Source organism: Haliotis cracherodii, unplaced genomic scaffold, assembly GCF_022045235.1.
Source record: "Haliotis cracherodii isolate W230 unplaced genomic scaffold, xgHalCrac1.p SCAF_8, whole genome shotgun sequence".
Taxonomy (NCBI): Eukaryota; Metazoa; Mollusca; class Gastropoda; order Lepetellida; family Haliotidae; genus Haliotis; species Haliotis cracherodii.
The window spans coordinates 56,664,049-56,684,816 of NW_027266341.1; the positions used below are offsets into that span (position 1 = coordinate 56,664,049).

The window sequence follows — 20,768 nt, forward strand, 5'->3', positions numbered from 1 at the left end:
AAGAGATTTGGAAAATATCTGTCGACGCCGAGTTCTATAGGTTGAAATTAATGTGACAGGGATCATTAATTTCATCAAGAGATTGTCCCGGCGTCTCACAGAGGGCACGGGTGTCCCAGTCGTCGAAGGCGCCGCGATCCGCTGTGCAGAAATGCGTCCCTTGGGCACGCAAAAAACCTATGATTGTGGGTTCGAATCCCGGTTCGCCCCGATTATGTTTCTAGGTTTGTTAGCCCCATACCCGTGCTCGTGGGTTTCACCGAAGTGGTAAACATCTGAGACCTGCATCACTTCGGGCTTTCCTCCCACATTAAGATGACACGCCGCGGTATAACTGGAATACTGTTAAAAGCGGCGTTAAACCCAACTCACTCATTCACTCACCGGCGTCTTACAGAGGGTCGGCTTCTACTTGTCAGACAAAGCGAATTAGAGGCCGGCGTGTATTTGAGTCTCGGCGTCTAATAGGGGAAATACTGTACGTTCAATTAAACTTGGCGGCAACACAGAGTGGAATGAGCGTTCTTAACGGGGACATAAACTGATCACAGACTACTACATTATGGTGGATGTCAGACTGTACTCCCATGCTGTATGGACGCACTCGAGAACGCCAGTGAGTATTCTTGTGGAATAGTTCCCGTGTTTTGTATCCAGAGTAGAGTATGTTATCCGTGGTCACCATCAACAAAGTAGCATGGCATTTAATGCAAGGGTGAATTAGTGAGCCGACTTTAAAGCAGCTCTGAGCAGTAGTGTCATATGAGGGAAGCCTAAAGCAGCGGGTGTCGTAGACATTTGCCATTGTCGTGAAATTCGTTAGCACCACGATTATGGTCCTGACAAACCAAGGATCATAACGGTGGCGAATAGGGTTTTCAAAACCACGGTCAGTGAATCCTGGTGTGACCAAGGGACGTGACTCCGCAAACACTGGGTCATTCGTCAATTAAGTTTGATATGATCATGTTTTAACTGTTATGGCTGTTAACGTGGCAGTTTTTTTAATCGATTTCGTAGATGCACTAACCAAATTATGGTTGTGTTGTTGATGTTGAATCGATAAACATATTCGTTTATGCGTCATTCCAGTTGACACCATGCCCACGGCTCGTCGACGTTGATTTTCAGCAAGCCGCGGCATTGCATTAGTGTTATTTACGGTTTAAAAAAAGTGTTTTTTTATGAGCTGACAATCATTGTGTGCTGTTTACATTAAAAAGCATGTGATAGAGTTAGGACTGGGACGGATACCCACAGGACTACCCGGACCCGTGGTTAGTCACGTGATATATTGTTTCATGACAAAAAAAATCACAACATAACTAAATGGTTACACGACAAATTTAAGTCTCTAATGTTCGCATTTCTTCATGACTATGAACACGTTCCTTCGAACTTAAATATGTTTGAACAAAGCTAAAACTTTAGTGAACTTCAGTGTATGCATGACCACATCGTTTTATAGGTGTATCTAAAAAGTCTGCCAGGGCTACCGTCAAACTATTCTCAATCGGACAATTTGTATCTATCTCTTGATACCAACAGCGGGTACCCGGGTAGGGTAGGGTAATAGGGGTGTGGGTACCCGGGTAGTAAATTTGGACTCGTCCCAGCCCTAGTATCGTGTTACCAACAAGCAAACATCCAAGTTGTGAGCTGTGCATGAACATTAAATTCATGCAAAAAGCACCCCGTGCATGGATTAATAGCAGTGACACCGCTTCACTGTAGTATCTCCCCTTATACCGCGCATCGCTGTATAGAAACACTTTGAGTCACGCCTCGATAATGCGCAAGATTACGTCACAATTCAGGACTGAATTATTTTGACGGTTTATAAGACAGATAAAACACTCATCTTCGGTCTTGGACGAGATTGTAAAACCCTCGGGTTGGGACCTGGTTAGTAAAACATACCCTTTCCGTCGGAGAGTTTTCTGATCTGAGTGATATATCTGTCAACGCGCATGTTGAAGGGGAATTAGCTCTTGGGGGAATAAAGGAAAAAATCGACATCACTGTCCCGGAACGCTTTATGCACAACATGTAAACAATAAACAACAATTGCACAATGAGCGGAATACCTGCTCTGACAACACAAACACAGCAATGAGCAGACTTTCCAGCTCAGGCGTACAAGAGGTGAGCGGAGCTCCAGCTCACCTCAGGGCGTTTCCTACGAGCAGCATATCCTGCTCGAGGTCGTCCCTATGCCAGCACTCGGAATACCAAGCCTGACTAACACCCCAGTAACTGTGTAATGGTAGCACATATATAGTAATGAACAAAAATGGACAGACAAAGACACAAATGACGTTGCTTTGGACATTGGACAATTGGGGGTGATTAACCGACACAGTCCAGGGGATGATCAATTAAGGCAATAAATGCCATACTATAAAATGCAGTAGTTAAAGGCAAATGATATGGTAGTCCAGGCTGACTGACAGTCAAAATATGGTAATTGGATATTTTAGTTTGTGCAACAACAACAGTACTTACGCGTTCATATTTAATATACCTATTACAGGTCAATCACCTCATTACGTTTATATTCAACACGATTTCTGAACTCTGTTGTCCGAACGTGTTGTTTATGCCGTCTGGATCATGTTACAGTAATTACATCCCACAATGCACTTCTAAACAGTCTGTGCATGCCCAGTAAGACGGACATGACGTCACAGTGTTTACCTTTATTAACCCTGCAGCCCCGCACGAGGCTACTTTCTACATTGTCGTAAGCCACTCAACTGCGTTAATCTCATCTGCTTCGGTGCTAAATCACGAGTCCAGTCAAGCCATCCGATCTCAGGTTTTGCGATACGCAGCGAACCAAGATTAATAATGGCGGAGCGGAGACATAGACGAGCCAGAAGTCAGCGCAATCGGGTTAATGTTCTCGACTCCGCACAGCCTGAAGAAAATCCGGATAGCCTCGAACCCCGCGCCATTGCTGCCAGTGCCAGCCGTACTACAGGGACAATCAGCAGTCAACCGTATCTGACCGTGGCCCAGCTACGCAAACAACTGGCAGAGCGAGGCGTGAGGGTTCCAAATAATTGGCCTAGGAAAAGCTTGTTGCAGCTGTTCCAAGAAAACCAACAACAACGGCCAGCAGCAGCGACGGTGACCTCGTCGGACAGCTACGACCCGAGTGCCATTTTGTCTCCGGCGGCCACACGGCCGGGGGTGGTCGAAGCCAGCATACAGCACAGGAACCCAGATGCCCTCGTTAGCGGGACCACGCTACCTTACAGCGTTGTTTCGGACTTCAGGGACGATGTTACCAATTCCGTGTCACCTGTTAGTGTTGCCAGTCTACAACGCGAACTTGCAGAGCTGAAACACATGATAGCCAACATGACCAGCCATAACGCAGTGACCACCGAGTACGCAGCTACAAGCCTACCGGATCAACTCAGCCATGATTTGCCGTCAGACTCGTTGCCCCACATCCACACAGTCGCGCCGGCGCTCAAGAAGAAGATTAAAGACGGCAAGTACTGTAACCTGGCCTTGCTATTGATACCTAATCAAGACACGCTAGACGCTAGAATGGCCGAGTACGATGGCAATGTGTATCATTTAAAGGAGGATGCTAGGCTAAATCGCACTCTTACACTAGCAGAATTTATACAGGCCTTTGGCATTTACAAGGACATTCTGTGTGACATCAATAACGCCAAACGGAAACAATTGGATGGACACGAGCAAACTGTCATCGAACTGGCTACGTTGTATGGGGGCTCTGCGCACTACGACTACCACAAGTTATTTGCTGCCAGAGTGGCGTCCTACGCAGAACAAGGTTGCAGCATTCGCTGGGATATGAGGGACACACGTCTGTACGGGCTGTGTTCTTCGGGGCGCCGTTCCAGATCGTGTGCAATTTGCCACAGCATCACCCATGGTACAGACTTGTGTCCTGAGCGACGTACTGATACAGTTAGGCCTACCCCGTTCTCGGACCGAAGTGGCAGCTCCGACAGGATGGGGGCGACGGACAAAAACGACACCAGGGGACGACCTAGAGTTAGGTCAAACGGAAGGGAGGTCTGCAATAATTTCAATCACCAGGGCTGTGTGAGAGTGAACTGTGCATACCTTCATGTATGTCTCAATTGTCATGCCCCAAACCACGGACAGGCAACTTGCGCCAAGGCTCCCAAATCGAGACGGGACAACCAAGTTTGACTAACTTTCCCGGATATAACCGGAGAAGAGGACGCAGGCACCTTAACAGTACAACTCACTCCCATCAACGTTCAGGCTATACAGGCAGAACTCGCCTCTCATCCCCATCCTCCATTTGCTACATATCTCGTCAACGGCTTGCAACATGGATTCGACCCCTTAATGTCGGAGGTTCCACAGTCAACAACGGAATGTAACAACAATCGTAGTGCTACATTGGATCCCATAGTTGTGACTAAGGCAGTGCAAACAGAAGTTGTTAAAGGATACGTTATCGGACCTTTCCAGCGGGCTCCATACCCTGTGTACAGAATTAACCCCTTAGGAGTTGCCACGGGCAAGTACTCGGGCAAGAAGAGGCTAATCCTTGATCTGTCAGCCCCTCATAACTTGGAACACACCGCAAGTATCAATGATCTCATTAGTAAAGAATCTGCTTCACTCTCGTATGTGACCATAGACTATGCTATTTCAGTTATTAAGCAACTGGGACATGGTGCACAAATGTGTAAGGTGGACATTACCGACGCATTCAAACAGATTCCGCTGCACCCCAGGTACTGGCCGTTCTTTGGTTTCCGATGGGACGATAGGTACTACTTCTACACTAGATTGGCGTTCGGGTGCAGATCCAGTCCAAAGATTTTCGATACCCTATCACAAGCAGTTTGCTGGATATTGCAATACAACTACGGCGTTAAAAACATTCTGCATCTGTTAGATGATTTCCTGACTATTGATCCTCCCGGTTATGAAGCTAGCACAACGATGGATGCCATCTTAACCTTGTTCGACAAACTACAAATTCCACTCGCTGTTCACAAGACTGAAGGACCGGTAACTTGTTTAGAATACCTGGGCATTATCTTGGACTCAGTCTCGATGACGGCGCGGTTGCCAGAGAACAAGTTGACAAGGATAGCGGATATGTTAACATCATTTTCTACTCGGACGAAGTGTACGAAGAGAGATTTGCTGTCTTTGTTAGGGCATTTAAACTATGCTTGTCGAGTGGTGGTACCAGGCAGATCATTCCTATCTTACCTGATTCGACTGTCGACCACTGTGGTCAAGTTGCATCATCATATCAGAATATCTAAGCAATGTCGGATAGAGATGCACATGTGGAGAAAATTTCTGAACCAGTGGAATGGCATCTCGTTTTTCCATGACGACCATATCACATCAGCTCCGGATCTCAATCTGTATACGGATGCAGCGGGAAGTGTAGGACACGGGGGATATTTTGATGGGGCATGGTTCGCCCAGGCGTGGCCTAAGGACGTTATAAACAGTCGAGACTCAGCACAATCAATTGCTTGGTTGGAACTTTATCCTATTGTGGTGTCGGCCATTCTCTGGGGACGACATTGGACACGGAAGAGAGTACTGTTTCATTGTGACAATATAGCTACTGTGGGTATTATCAAAAAGGGTAGATCAAAATGTATGGACATTATGGCTCTGATGCGGACCCTTACATGGCAAGCAGCTGTAAATAACTTTATTGTGTTAGCTGAACATGTTCCAGGCGTACAAAATAACATTGCTGATGCACTTTCCCGTTTGCAGTTCAGGAAATTCCGAGCCCTGGCGCCCCACGCAGACCTCCATCCAACGCCTTGCCCACCCAGCTCACAAGTGATGTGGACCTGAATCGTCACCTGGACACCCTGTGGTCAGCTGCGATCAGTCGACAAACAAGAACAGCATATTCTACAGGATTTCAGTGCTACCTAAAGTTCATGTTAAAGTTCAGTTTGTTCACCACACTGGGTGCCAGCAGCGGCCTGCCACCAGTTAACGACGCCTACCTGCAGTACTTTCTTGCACATTGTTTCGGCTTCCTCAAACTCTCACATGACACCGTGAAGACCTATCTGGCGGGAATCAGATTTACGTACCTACAAGCGGGCATCAGGACACTGTTTGACGATGTCTCCACCGGCGCCCTAAATCGGATTCAAACTCTACTCAGAGGATACAAACGGGCCCACACACCAGAGCGGAGGAAGAGACTCCCCATCACTTACCATGTGCTACGTAACATCATCAAGCGGCTCAGGGATGGCGTGTTCGGTCCTTTCAACGATTTGGTAATGGAATGTATGTGTCTTGCAGCGTTCTTCGGATTCTTGAGATGCGGTGAACTCACATGTTCAGCCAACTTTGATCCCAGTAGGAACATAACTATGAGCGACATTAGTTTTGTACACCATAAAGAACATGCGTTATAACCTTAAAAGTGTCTAAGACTGATCCCTTCCGACTAGGCGTTCGCATTGCCTTATTCGCTACTGACACTATGACATGTCCCTACTCGGCCTTGTCAAAACTGTATTCCATTAGAACGCAGTGCAGGGCTGCATACCAGGATCCGCTGTTCGTCAGTCGGGACTATCTACCAATATCCAGGACTGTGTTTTTGTCATGGTTAGATAGGGTCCTCACGTTGACTGGCTACAACTCCGCCGACTACTCCGGGCACTCATTCCGGATAGGAGCAGCTACCACGGCGGCCACCGTGCACATCGAGGATCACCTCATTAAGACTATGGGCAGGTGGACGTCGGACTGTTACGCCAAGTATATCAGAACGTCCGACTCCACCTTAGGGCAAGCCCACAAGGCTATGTGTCACCATCATTAAGTACCATATTCATGTTATTTACCTATATTAATTCTTTGGGGGCTCTCGGTTGCTAACCTCGTTTGGGCGTCATAAGCCACTCCATACTCAGAGCATGGAAGGCTTGTGGCCCCCAAAGAACTTACGCTATTTCGGTACTGTCCGGTCAGCACGACCAGTACTAGCTTAACTCTAGGGATCGTCCGGGTCATCGGACCCCAGGACCGGCATATCCCTCTCACAGCTACACAGTCCGGGTCCATAATACCCCAGGACATTGTTATCTTACCCGGGTCTCCACGACCCCAGGGTGTCAACCCGGGTCACTTCGACCCCAGGGTCTCTTAGGCAACCGAGGCAGCCCCCATGTTGTGCCAAATGTTTATGTAAATATCTGTATATAATAAAACTTCCTGCTATGTAATACATTTCATGTGGTTTGTGGCACAAAATGGTAATTGGATATTTTAGTTTGTGCAACAACAACAGTACTTACGCGTTCATATTTAATATACCTATTACAGGTCAATCACCTCATTACGTTTATATTCAACACGATTTCTGAACTCTGTCGTCCGAACGTGTTGTTTATGCCGTCTGGATCATGTTACAGTAATTACATCCCACAATGCACTTCTAAACAGTCTGCGCATGCCCAGTAAGACGGACATGACGTCACAGTGTTTACCTTTATTAACCCTGCAGCCCCGCACGAGGCTACTTTCTACATTGTCGTAAGCCACTCAACTGCGTTACCCTCCAGCCACCCCATAGCTCCTCCTGTCTTTCATGGCTTAAGGTATTCACGAGCATCACGAACGTGGTTCGTTGTGCATTCGCTAGTACTCATGTATTGGCGTCCATTCCATGGCGGTTTATCAGGCTACCTATATATATATATATATATATTGTGTAGATACCTTATCTCCTGGGGCTGCCTCGGCGTCATAAGCCACTCCATACTCAGAGCATGGAAGGCTTGTGGCCCCCAAAGAACTTACGCTATTTCGGTACTGTCCGGTCAGCACGACCAGTACTAGCTTAACTCTAGGGATCGTCCGGGTCATCGGACCCCAGGACCGGCATATCCCTCTCACAGCTACACAGTCCGGGTCCATAATACCCCAGGACATTGTTATCTTACCCGGGTCTCCACGACCCCAGGGTGTCAACCCGGGTCACTTCGACCCCAGGGTCTCTTAGGCAACCGAGGCAGCCCCCATGTTGTGCCAAATGTTTATGTAAATATCTGTATATAATAAAACTTCCTGCTATGTAATACATTTCATGTGGTTTGTGGCACAAAACAATGAAATGTTGGTGAGGATTAACAACGGGGATTAGCGCCTAAAACGTAATGACAATTAAGTTATGGAGACATGGCTACAGGGTAAATTGCCCTTGAAGTCAAATGTACTGCAGACAATGGTAGTCATAAATCAGTCGCTATGACATATCTATCGTAGCTTGAAATGCCACGTGCTCCTTGTCATGTGACTGGACCGGTATTTGCACGTGACCCACATCGTGCATTTAGAGCAGTGACACCGCTTTCAGAAGCTCGGTCCCTTGGTAAGAGACCAAAACCACAAAGTCGTGTTTTATTCTTTACATAATGCTTGGTCTTCCAGCACCGCTTCCTCGCTCGTTGGTTTTACTAAAGTACCATTCATCTAAGATCATCATCACTTGGATCATCCCCCAACATAAACATGTGTTTGTTTGTTGTTTAACGCCGCACTCAGCAATATTCCAGCTATATGACGGCGGTCTGTAAATAACCGAATATGGACCAGACAATCCAGCGAATGACATCATGAGCATCGATCCACGCAATCGATTAACCAAGTCAGCGAGCCTGACCACCAGATCCCGTTAGTCGCCTCTTACGAGAAGCATAGTAGCCTTTTATGGCAATCATGGGTTGCCGAAGACCTTTCGACCCCGGATTTTCACGGGTCCAACATAAACATGATTACCGCCTCTAAAAGAAGCCGGGTCAATTGTTCAGTGCAAAAAATAGAAGCCGGGCCTCTAATAGACGCCGTGTCGATCAATTGATACAATTAATGATCCCTTTTTGGGAACTAAATTACATAATGATAGTGAAATGGGGGTATTAATAGAAGCCGGGCCTCCAATACACGCCGGGCCTCTAATTGACGCCGGGTCAAAGGCTTGTCCGAAATAAATAGAAGCCCGGGCGTCTAATAGAGGAAATACGGTAAGTCAACATATACCTTGATATCACTGACAAACTGTCCAAATCGACCTTAAATCGCACGGTCACTCACTCCAAGGCTGTTATTGTCACAAGAATCATGTTTTGTTGTTTTCACCGAACAGATCTATACAGACTACTATCTAGCTGGCAATGACATCCAGGCCACCACAAACCGAGGGTGTCGGGGCGGACGAAGTCATGGAGACGGGGATCGGGTATGGGGACTGGATGTCTGGCGTGATCTGCAGAAGAGAAGACGGTGGGCGGTCTGTAAGTATGTCAACGATGAACCATTCCACATGGAATTAGTTCTACCCGGAACAAATACTGCCAGTGTAAATGTATGGTGTAAAAAAGTTAAGAGAAACTTAATGCAAATCAACAATTTGACAACAGGAACAGATACTCTTTGACAAGTACACCGAAAGATCTGTGTGGGTATGATTGGCCTAGCGTGACACACTTGTTTGTGAATAACTCAAATGACTGAGTTATGAGGTGTGATGACGATTGACCTAGCGTGACACACTTGTTTGTAAATAACTCAAATGATTGAGTTAAGATGTGTGCATACGATTGACCTTGCGTGACACACTTGTTTGTAAATAACTCAAATGATTGAGTTAAGATGTGTGTATACGATTGACCTTGCGTGACACACTTGTTTGTAAATAACTCAAATGATTGAGTTAAGATGTGTGTATACGATTGACCTTGCGTGACACACTTGTTTGTAAATAACTCAAATGATTGAGTTAAGATGTGTGTATACGATTGACCTTGCGTGACACACTTGATGTAAATAACTCAAATGATTGAGTTGAGATGTCTGCATACGATTGACCTATCGTGACACACTTGATGTAAATAACTCACCAGAGTTAAGATGTCTGTTGACGAATGACCAAAGTCTCAAACAGGTTAGTAAATAATCCCACCAATGTTATGACTTCAGCAAGCGTACCCAACTGGTTGCTGAACATCAATGTCAACACAAGGGAAGGGACAACCCGCAGCAGTGGGAACACACGGGACATTAACATCACGACCGGACATTCTCATGGCATCCACCTCACAAACAGGATCAGACGCCCGTGCACAGTGGTAGGTACATACTGCTTAACAGGTGTTGATTAAGAAGGTTTGGGGTGAATAAATAAATGTTTAGGATATCTTCGAAAATAGTGATTACTTTAAAAAAGATCTGGAACTTAATTATTTGTCATCAGATTTTATCATCAACAACAACAACAACAATTTACTCTTGGCATGCTGGAGTCCTGAAAAAAGATGTGTTGTGAACGGTAACATGTTCGTAAACAATTGCAGGGTCTCTTTAAAACACTACCAACAACAACTACCACTACCAGCCCCCCTCTAGACCCCATCCCAACGCCCCCACCCCAGAATATTAAATGGTGGGTTCCCAACAGAAATACGTCGGCGTTTAGTTTAATCTGACACACATCATTCAAGATGTCCAACTTGAACAGTTCATCTTTTTTGCATTAAACACATGGTAGCGTGTGGTCTTGGACTTCGTCTCCGTGTATACGTCGAATTACGTGCAACTTAAGTTGGTCCAAAAACCTACCACATGTTCGAGCTACTAGTTCCCGAGTGTGAATGCACCCTAACGCCAAATGTTGACACCCGTGAAGATCCGGGTCTTCAGCAACCCATGCTTGCCGTAAAAGGCGACTATGCTTGTCGAAAGAATCGACTAACGGGATTGGTTGGTGAATGTCATCGTATCCCAATTGCGTGGATCGATGCTCATGAGTTCATCCCTAGATCCGGGTCATTTCAGGTCTTCAGCAACCCATGCTTGCCGTAAAAGGCGACTATGCATGTCGAAAGAATCGACTCACGGGATTGGTTGGTGAATGTCATCGTATCCCAATTGCGTGGATCGATGCTCATGATGTCATCCCTGGATTGTCTGGTCCAATCTCGAATATTTACAGACCGCCGTCATATGGCTGGAATATTGCTGAGTGCGACGTTAAACAACAGACAAACAAACAAAACCACGTGTTGATGGACTGAATGTCTGATTAACATTTCATTACAGGAGATTCCGTATCCTCTTGTTAACGTGAATACCCGAGACGGTGTCTTCCTTCACGAGGGGCGGGCGAGGGTGGAACGTCTCCGACGGGGGTCACCGCTCTACCCTGCTGTCATTGCAATACACCTGGATCTCCCTGACAAGGAACCTTTCACAAAGGTGTTTCTGTGTTCACTAAATTATGCAACCAGCAACAAGATCAATATTTGCATTTTTTACTGATGACTGTAAACGAAATATATACTCTTTCTGTGTACTGTTTCTTTTTATTATACAACCAGTATAATATAATTCCGTTTTTGAAACAAATATAAACTCTGGGACTGATCACTGTAACAGAAACCAACCTGTCTCGTATATAGAGGTGTATGTAGAGTTGGATGGGGTTTGGTTACACAGGGGGTTCGGTTTAGCAAGGGTTTTAGCTTAGAGAGGTGCTGATGATGTAGAGTTTTTGGATACAAGGGGTCTGTGAAGAGAGAGGGTTGATCATAGAGGTGCTAGTGTAAGATGATTGTTCGTTTATAGGGTCTGTCTGGCAAAAGTTTTGGGATAAAGTTGATGGATTTGTTCAACGAAGGTGTTGGTTGACATGGAGGAATGTGAAGCAATGTTGTTGGTTACGGGGGGGGGGGGGGGGGGGGGGAGAGTTCAGTTACTGGGGTTAAGAGGATTGGTTAACTAATGTGTTAGGTGGTCGGTGAAACGAGAGTGTTAGGTCAGAGAGGGATCATTGGGATGTTTGATTATCGACAGGTTTGATTAAAGTTCGTAACAGATAATAACATTTTCACGTTTCAGAAAACATACACGTTTAAATAACAAAGGCTTTAACCTCTAGTTAAAGGAGCTGTCACGCCATCTTGCACGTGTTGTGGGAGAACCGGATGATAGAGGGTTCTTCTTCTGGTTCATCAAACGTCAGAAAGGACAATGGAATACACCAATTAAAGACTCATTTGCGTATTTCATAGATTTGAAACGGGAGGACATGAAGGTATTTATACTGAATGAGGATCTTGTTATTTTGCTTGATATTTATACTGGGGGCACAGGTGGCCCAGTCGCTGTGCTCTGCGTCCCTTGGGCACGCCAGAAACCTATGATTGTGGGTTCGAATCCCGGTTCGCCCCGATTATGTTTCTAGGTTTGTCAGCACCATAACCGTGCTCGTGGGTTTCACCGAAGTGGTAAACGTCTGAGACCTGCATCACTTCGGGCCTTCCTCCCAAATTAAGCTGACACGCCGCGATATGGCTGGAATACAGTAAACCTCGGTTAAAACGAACATGCTTATAACGAACTGACGGATATAACGAACTCACTTTTTGGGTCCCGACTATTTGCTGTAGTTATGCTGTATATATGCTTATAACGAACTACGGTTATAACGAACTAATATTAGTAGGCCCTTCGAGTTCGTTATAACCGTAGTTTACTGTACTGTTAAAAGCGGCGTTAAACCCAACTCACTCACTCACTGATATTTATACACATATTTAGTTAAACATTTCAAACAAGTTCATGAAGATGTGTATTTATAGCTCTATGACGGCGGCCTGTAAATAGTCGAGTATGGACCAGACAAATCACTCATTGCTATTATAAGCAAAGATTTTAGAGGGTAGTAAATGTGTAAGTTGAGATGTGTCGAAGATGTGTATCATTTCCTTCTTATTTGCCCCAATTACGATATTATCCGTGTAAACCACAATATATGAAAATTTAAAACAGTAATGTCCACAGGTCTGTATGTTACACAGCTTATCTATGTATGTCTGTCATGCAGTGTTAAGCAAAACAACGTAATTAATAACCAACCGCCACCATTGAATTGTAATGCATACTATAAACCTGTGGCCCTCCAGTAAAAGAAGATACATGATTGACATTGAATCCCTGGGTGACAAATATATTTTCTATGTTTACAGTACAAGATACACGCTGGGGATTGTATCAAGTTTGAAGTAGTGTGAGTAGCAATAGTGTGGACCATCTCTCTCGACACTATAGTGGGATGACACAATACATGCATCACCATGGTCTATCCTGGTATTATATACACACCTGGTTTCATTGTCATAAACTGAATCTGTTCATAAGGTACATTTAAACATTCCAATGTTTCTATTATACATTTGAAACGATAAAAGGATCGGTCGGGTAGCCTAGTGGTTAAAGCGTTCGCTTGTCACGCCGAAGACCCGGGTCCGATTCCCGACATGGGTACATTGTGTGAAGCCCATTTCTGGTGTCCCCCGCCGTGATATTTCTGGAATCTTGCTAAAAGCGGCGTAAAACCATACTCACCGACTCTCTGAAACGATAATATCGACACGTGCTTCATGTTTGTTTAAAGGATCCGTGAGAGGAATCCTTCGTCTTCTTCACTGTCTTCTCAAAACTCTTCATCGAAGCCTTCTCCAGCTCCTTCTCCACCTCTTCCGTCTTCTCCACTGCCTTCTCAAAACTCTTCATCGAAGCCTTCTCCAGCTCCTTCTCCACCTCTTCCTTCCAGGTAACCATCATCTTGTCTTCATCATAAATGTGACGATGTGTGTGAGAAAACAAACCTATTTTACCTCATCCCAACTGAAGGTTTACGTGAGTTTATGTCAAAGGGGGTAAAACGTCATCTGATCCCGACCATTCCTTCACCCCGGTTTAATGATAAGTATGTGCGACATCTCCTTGGAAACCATACGGCCTTTGAGCATTCCAGTTTAGAACAGGTCCCCAACAACACGTGCTGCATGGTCGTACGAGCCGTCTAAATGGATCTGGAGGTCAGATTCGGTGACTTAGTCCATTGCGTGCCATCTTTCTCTATTGCTTGGGACACGATTATGTTCAAGTCGCCACCATATAGTTAAGATATTGTCGAGTGTGGCGTTAAACAAAAAACAACGAAGCTGAAACTTCAGAACGATGATCCTCTTAGTCTGATCACAGAATCCGCTACAGCAGCCAGATTAAAAATGTTATTTTTGAAACTAATCAGTTGTTTCTGATACATACATTTCTGATGTGATATCACGTATTTGATATTTTACTCTTTTATGACCCCTTGCTATGATGCGGCCCCTCTTATCCAGTGACGATTTAGCAACCATGCTTGTCGTAAAAGGCGACTATGCTTGTCATAAGAGGCGACTAACGGGATCGAGTGGTGAGGCTCGCTGACTTGGTTGATGCATCGCATAGTATCACAATTGCGTAGATCGATGCTGACACAGAATAAATCACTGCATATGGATAAAGAGCTTTTGATTAAAATGAAATTATTTTTAACTATTGAACCTTTATGTAAATTATAGTGATTATAAGTTTCTGCTATAGTAACTATCATCTGCACTCATTATTGGTCGCTTTGTTCACTATGTCGGGACAACACATTATCTCAAATCCCCAAAACTGATCTACCAAATGGGATAATACTGAGAACTGATGTATATTATTTGTCTTCTTCTGATGGGTCGGCTCGCTTTCAATGCACGTGATGAGCAACAGTATGTGCCACGACGGCCTATTTAATACTTTCTTATTTACCATTGTATGCCCTTCATGATTTAATTTTGCAATTAGGCTGGAAACACTTCCATTTCTTTTATAAAGGTTGTAGCCGTTTAGGAGATGTGACGATTACATTTATTAATATATTTAGTTATTCTTTCCTTCGACCGCCTCCGTGGTCTAGTGATAGAGCGTCCGCCCGGAGAGCGGAAGGTCCGGGGTTCGATCCCCGGTCGCGTCATACCAAAAGACGTTCAAAGATGGTACTTTTTGTTACCCTATCTGGCGCTCGGCATTAAGGGGCTAAAACAAGGACTGGTCGGCTCGGAGTCAGTGGGGTATTCATGTTCAACTGCGGCATGGTATCTCAGTGGGTTAGCACTATAAATCGGCATCAGTCCGGACTAGTACAAGCAGACACACACACACACACACACACACGTACATGCACGTCGCTATATAAGTGCAATAATCTTGAACGCGACGTTAAACCCAATTTCACCTCACCTATAAAGGTTGTAGCCGTTTAGGAGTTTCTCCAAAGTGGTAAACCTCTAAGACCCGTATAATTTCGGACTTTCCTTCACACCATGCTGAGAGGCCGTGGTATATGATACTGTTCAAAGCGGTGCTAATCCATACTCTCTCACTCACCCACTCAGTAAGTCAGGTCTCATGAATGTTTCTAAACCTGACTAGTTTGCTGTGAAGTATCAAAGTTGTATGATTAATGTTGTAGTGCGTCATTTGTGAAAATGAATCAATGACCTATGTAGATATGTCCAATTAGATATTTACAAATTGAAATGCGAGATATGTGAAAATGAAGAAGAGGTGATGCTTAACTTTCCTCCTTCATCCTTTATCCTTCATCCTATAGGTGTATAATTCTACATGTATGTGTTGTGTTGCAGATCTCCCACACGGGACATAACGGTTCAAACTGACCGGTACGTGGAGACGTATCTAGGCCTTGATAATAGAAAATATACTTCAAGTTTGTGCGACACAGATAATGATCGTTTGCTAACTAACGCATGCTGTCTTGAACTCAACAATTCCTATCTATTTTATTCTATTACATATCCCATATTTAACTTGGTCATATTTCTAGGGTTGATAGCACGGCACCCGAGATCGTGAGTTTCGCCAAAGTGGTAAACGTCTAAGACCCGTATAATTTCGGACTTCCCTTCACACCATGCTGAGAGGCCGTGGTATATGATACTGTTCAAAGCGGTGCTAATCCATACTCTCTCACTCATCCACTCAGTAAGTCAGGTCTAATAAATGTTTCTAAACCTGACTAGTTTGCTGTGAAGTATCAAAGTCGTATGATTAATGTTGTAGTGCGTCATTTGTGAAAATCAAATCAATGACATATGTAGATATGTCCAATTAGATATTTACAAATTGAAATTCGAGATATGTGAAAATGAAGAAGATGTGATGCTTAACTTTCATCCTTCATCCTTTATCCTTCATCCTTTAGGTGTATAATTCTACATGTTGTGTTGTGTTGCAGATCTCCCACACGGGACAGAACGGTTCAAACTGACCGGTACGTCGAGACGTATCTAGGCCTTGATAATAGAAAATATACTTCAAGTTTGTGCGACACAGATAATGATCGTTTGCTAACTAACGCATGATGTTTTGAACTCAACAATTCCTATTTATTTTATTCTATTACTTTCTACTGAAGACCTAATTAAGTAATCATTATGCCTTATGGTTTTTTTTTCATGTTGCAGGATAATTACAGAGACCCGACAAAATCAAACGACAGAGGAAAACAGGTGTGAAATAAACTATTTATAGCACTGTTTAAAGTTCTCAATCAGGACTTATTCATAATACTGAAGAAGTTATAGGTCTATTATATAATAACTAGTAGAAGGCGTCCATTTGACTGTGACATATAGTCACATTGCTAAATTTCTGATAATCACATATCTGTCATTTGTCATTAGAAAATGAAATCAATGACCTATGTAGATATGTCCTATTAGATATTTACAAATTGAAATTCGAGATATGTGAAAATGAAGAAGAGGTGATGCTTAACTTTCGTCCTTCATCCTTTATCCTTCATCCTATAGGTGTATAATTCTATGTGTTGTGTTGCAGATCTCCCACACGGGACATAACGGTTCAAACTGACCGGTAAGTCGAGACGTATCTAGGCCTTGATAATAGAAACTATACTTCAAGTTTGTGCGACACAGATAATGATCGTTTGCTAACTAACGCATGATGTTTTGAACTCAACAATTCCTATATATTTTATTCTATTACTTTCTACTGACGACCTAATTAAGTAATCTTTATGCTTTATGGTGGTTTTTTTCATGTTGCAGGATAATTACAAAGACCCGACAAAATCAAACGACAGAGGAAAACAGGTGTGAAATAAACTATTTATAGCACTGTTTAAAGTTATTTCTCAATCACGACTTATTCATAATACTGAAGAAGCTATAGGTCTATTATATAATAACTAGTAGAAGGCGTCTATTTGACTGTGACATATACAGTAGACACACTATTAACGCTGTTTCGATATCTTCAAATTCTTCAAAGATGTACATTGTTAAATTTCTGATAATCATATATCTGTCATTTGTCATTAGAATGTAGAACTTATGAATATGGGGGGCAAGAAAATATTAGTCTTTGAGTAATTGTTTCCACGAAATTGATCTCAGTCTGTTGCTCGATGGTACTGGTACATTTGATATCGAAATAATGGGTTGTCTGATTAGAAAACGAGTGAGCAAAATACCATTTCTGAACGTACATGTCGTGTAAGGTATGTGTTAAAGCATGTTTAAAACGGCCTTGTGTATCTATTGTTTTTACCATCCAGTCATACCAATACCCACATGTCTAAAGCGCTGTCTAGTAGTGAGGTACAACAATGTTGTATTTTTTTGTTCTCGTTTGCTGTTATGTTGCAGAATACAGGACCCGTGAAGATCCTGATTTGAATCGGTCTTCAGCAACCGATGCTTGCCGTAAAAGGCGACTATGCTTGTCCTAAGAGGCGACTAACGAGATCGGGTGGTCAGGCTCGCTGACTTGGTTGATGCATGTCATCGTATCCCAATTGCGCAGACAATGTCAATCACTGGTCCAGACTCGATTATTTACAGACCGCCGTCATATAGCTGAGTGTGGTGCTAAACAACAAACAAACAAACAAACAAGAAGGATACAGACCAGAATCAGAGAAATAAAAACGATGGAGGATGCGAGGTGTCACATTAATGTCAATAATTCCTTGGACATTTTCACCCATCGTGATAAGATTTAGTGGGGATATTTGGACTGATTGTCTCTTTAAAAATATTTCATGTTCTAAAAATATATCATTTGTTCCAGGATCCAAAACCACAAACAAGTACAAACCAGTGAACCGTCAATTGTCGTACTTGATCCAACCTTTTATGATGATGAGGTAGTTCTGGCCCGTTGGGAGGATGACCGATGGTACTACAAAGGTATGAAGCATGGCTGTTAGGATTGGTGTCAGCAAACAGTTAGCTCCATTGCGGCATCAGCGTGAGATAAGCTATAACCATTATTCTATTCAGATTCAATTTCTGTAAAACATGAAATCTTAAAAATATATACATATTTTAAAGTAAAAGGTGAACTTTTAGGTTTATAGGTTTTGTCGTCAAATAGTGAAATAAAATTAACTTTTTTGTGTGTGAACTTGTTATTTATGCCATAAGCATAAAAAATGCTGCATGCTTCATCTCAATTCCATCAGATTATTAGTCCGGCTGTTTATGTTATTTTATGACATATTTTTTGAAAAGGTGAAGCAAAAACTCATCCTTTTTTTCGTTTATCATACTATTAACATAAATATATATTGATGATCACCATATACAGAAACATATACACTCCTAATTGGCTTCTTTCTACTCAGGAACAGAAAATACTTTAAATTTCATTTGTATAATTATATTATCATTAAGGGATACTAGTTCTGATTTCAACACGTTTGGGAAACATAGTGGAGGTGCCTTTTACCCTGAAACAGAATGTCTCAGTTCGAATCCTCATCTGGGTGTATTTGTAAATATGGTGCAGCGATATTGCAGAAAGCAGCATACAATTCTCCTCTGTATTTTTAGTTAGGCCTCGTTTTGTCATTACCATATTGTTTTCATTGCAACTATCGGCATATCGGAGAACGTATTAATACAGAAAGAAAAATCAATTATTTGCAATAGTCAGGTATCATTTATAAGCTGCCGAGGGTTGGTGGGATAGCCTAGTGGTTATAGCGTTCGCTCGTCACACAGATGACCCGGGTTCGATTCCCTTAATGATTATATGTGGGACGCCCATTTCTGGTGTCCCCTGCTGTGATACTGGGGGAGTACTGCTAAGAGCGGCGTTAAACCATACCCACTCACTCACTCGCTTTTAGCCGTTGAATCTTAATATCACCTTATCACAATCGTGTTGTTACATGCTTCATCTTCACACTTCATCCCTTGTCGTCATTTTGCCATCTTGCTTGATGCTGTTGTTAATCTCTGTGCTTCTTCCTCAAGCTTCATGCCTTGTCGTCATTTTTCCATCCTACCTTGATGCTTTTGTTAATGTCTGTGCTTCATCCTCCACTTTCATGCCTTGTCGTCATTTTGCCATCCTGCTTGATGTTTTTGTTAATCTCTGTACTTCATCTTCAAGCTTCATTCATCCCTTGTCGTCATTTTGCCATCCTGCTTGATGCTTTTGTTAATCTCTGTACTTCATCTTCAAGCCTCATCCCTTGTTGTCATTTTTCCATCCTGCTTGATGCTTTTGTTAATCTCTGTACTTCATCTTCAAGCTTCATTCATCCCTTGTCGTCATTTTGCCATCCTGCTTGATGCTTTTGTTAATCTCTGTACTTCATCCTCAAGCTTCATCCCTTGTCGTCATTTTGTCATCCTGCTTGATGCTTTTGTTAATCTCTGTACTTCATCTTCAAGCTTCATGCCTTGTCGTCATTTTGCCATCCTGCTTGCGGTTTTGCTAATCTCTGTACTTCATCTTCAAGCTTCATGCCTTGTCGTCATTTTGCCATCCTGCTTGATGCTTTTGTTAATCTCTGTACTTCATCCTCAAGCTTCATCCCTTGTCGTCATTTTGCCATCCTGCTTGATGCTTTTGTTAATCTCTGTGCGTCATCATCAAGCTTCATGCCTTGTCGTCATTTTGCCATCCTGCTTGATGCTTTTGTTAATCTCTGTACTTCATCATCAAGCTTCATTCATCCCTTGTCGTCATTTTGCCATACTGCTTGATGCTTTTGTTAATCTCTGTACTTCATCTTCAAGCTTCATTCATCCCTTGTCGTCATTTTGCCATCCTGATTGATGCTTTTGTTAATCTCTGTACTTCATCATCAAGCTTCATCCCTTGTCGTCATTTTGTCATCCTGCTTGATGCTTTTGTTAATCTCTGTACTTCATCTTCAAGCTTCATGCCTTGTCGTCATTTTGCCATCCTGCTTGCGGTTTTGTTAATCTCTGTACTTCATCTTCAAGCTTCATGCCTTGTCGTCATTTTGCCATCCTGCTTGATGCTTTTGTTAATCTCTGTACTTCATCCTCAAGCTTCATCCCTTGTCGTCATTTTGCCATCCTGCTTGATGCTTTTGTTAATCTCTGTGCGTCATCATCAAGCTTCATGCCTTGTCGTCATTTTGCCATCCTGCTTGATGCTTTTGTTAATCTCTGTACTTCATCATCAAGCTTCATTCATGCCTTGTCGTCATTTTTCCATCCTGCTTGATGCTTTTGTTAATCTCTGTACTTCATCTTCAAGCTTCATTCATCCCTTGTCGTCATTTTGCCATCCTGATTGATGCTTTTGTTAATCTCTGTACTTCATCATCAAGCTTCATCCCTTGTCGTCATTTTGCCATCCTGCTTGAAGCTTTTGTTAATCTCTGTACTTCATCTTCAAGCTTCATGCCTTGTCGTCATTTTGCCATCCTGCTTGCGGTTTTGTTAATCTCTGTACTTCATCTTCAAGCTTCATCCTTTGTCGTCATTTTGCCATCCTGCTTGATGCTTTTGTTAATCTCTGTACTTCATCATCAAGCTTCATGCCTTGTCGTC

At 43.2% G+C, this 20,768-nt stretch overlaps 2 protein-coding genes across 2 annotated transcripts in view; both read left to right on the plus strand.

Annotated features, from left to right (window-relative positions):
- Positions 1-516: 516 nt before the first annotated feature.
- LOC139449959 (uncharacterized) overlaps positions 517-20,768 on the plus strand; it is a 30,430-nt gene continuing 10,178 nt past the window's right edge. Inside the window, exons 1-10 of the mRNA XM_071231571.1 lie at positions 517-616; positions 9,176-9,323; positions 10,009-10,157; positions 11,128-11,283; positions 11,966-12,121; positions 13,056-13,096; positions 13,484-13,642; positions 15,552-15,587; positions 16,392-16,436; positions 18,022-18,140. Coding sequence (XP_071087672.1) covers positions 563-616; positions 9,176-9,323; positions 10,009-10,157; positions 11,128-11,283; positions 11,966-12,121; positions 13,056-13,096; positions 13,484-13,642; positions 15,552-15,587; positions 16,392-16,436; positions 18,022-18,140 — 1,063 coding nt within the window. The 5' untranslated portion in view covers positions 517-562. The remainder of the gene's footprint in view (positions 617-9,175; positions 9,324-10,008; positions 10,158-11,127; positions 11,284-11,965; positions 12,122-13,055; positions 13,097-13,483; positions 13,643-15,551; positions 15,588-16,391; positions 16,437-18,021; positions 18,141-20,768) is intronic.
- On the plus strand, positions 4,363-8,103 carry LOC139450229 (uncharacterized). Its single transcript, XM_071231904.1, has 2 exons — positions 4,363-4,793; positions 5,765-8,103. The coding sequence occupies exons 1-2, from the start codon at positions 4,363-4,365 to the stop codon at positions 6,435-6,437; spliced, it is 1,104 nt and encodes a 367-aa protein (XP_071088005.1). The 3' UTR covers positions 6,438-8,103.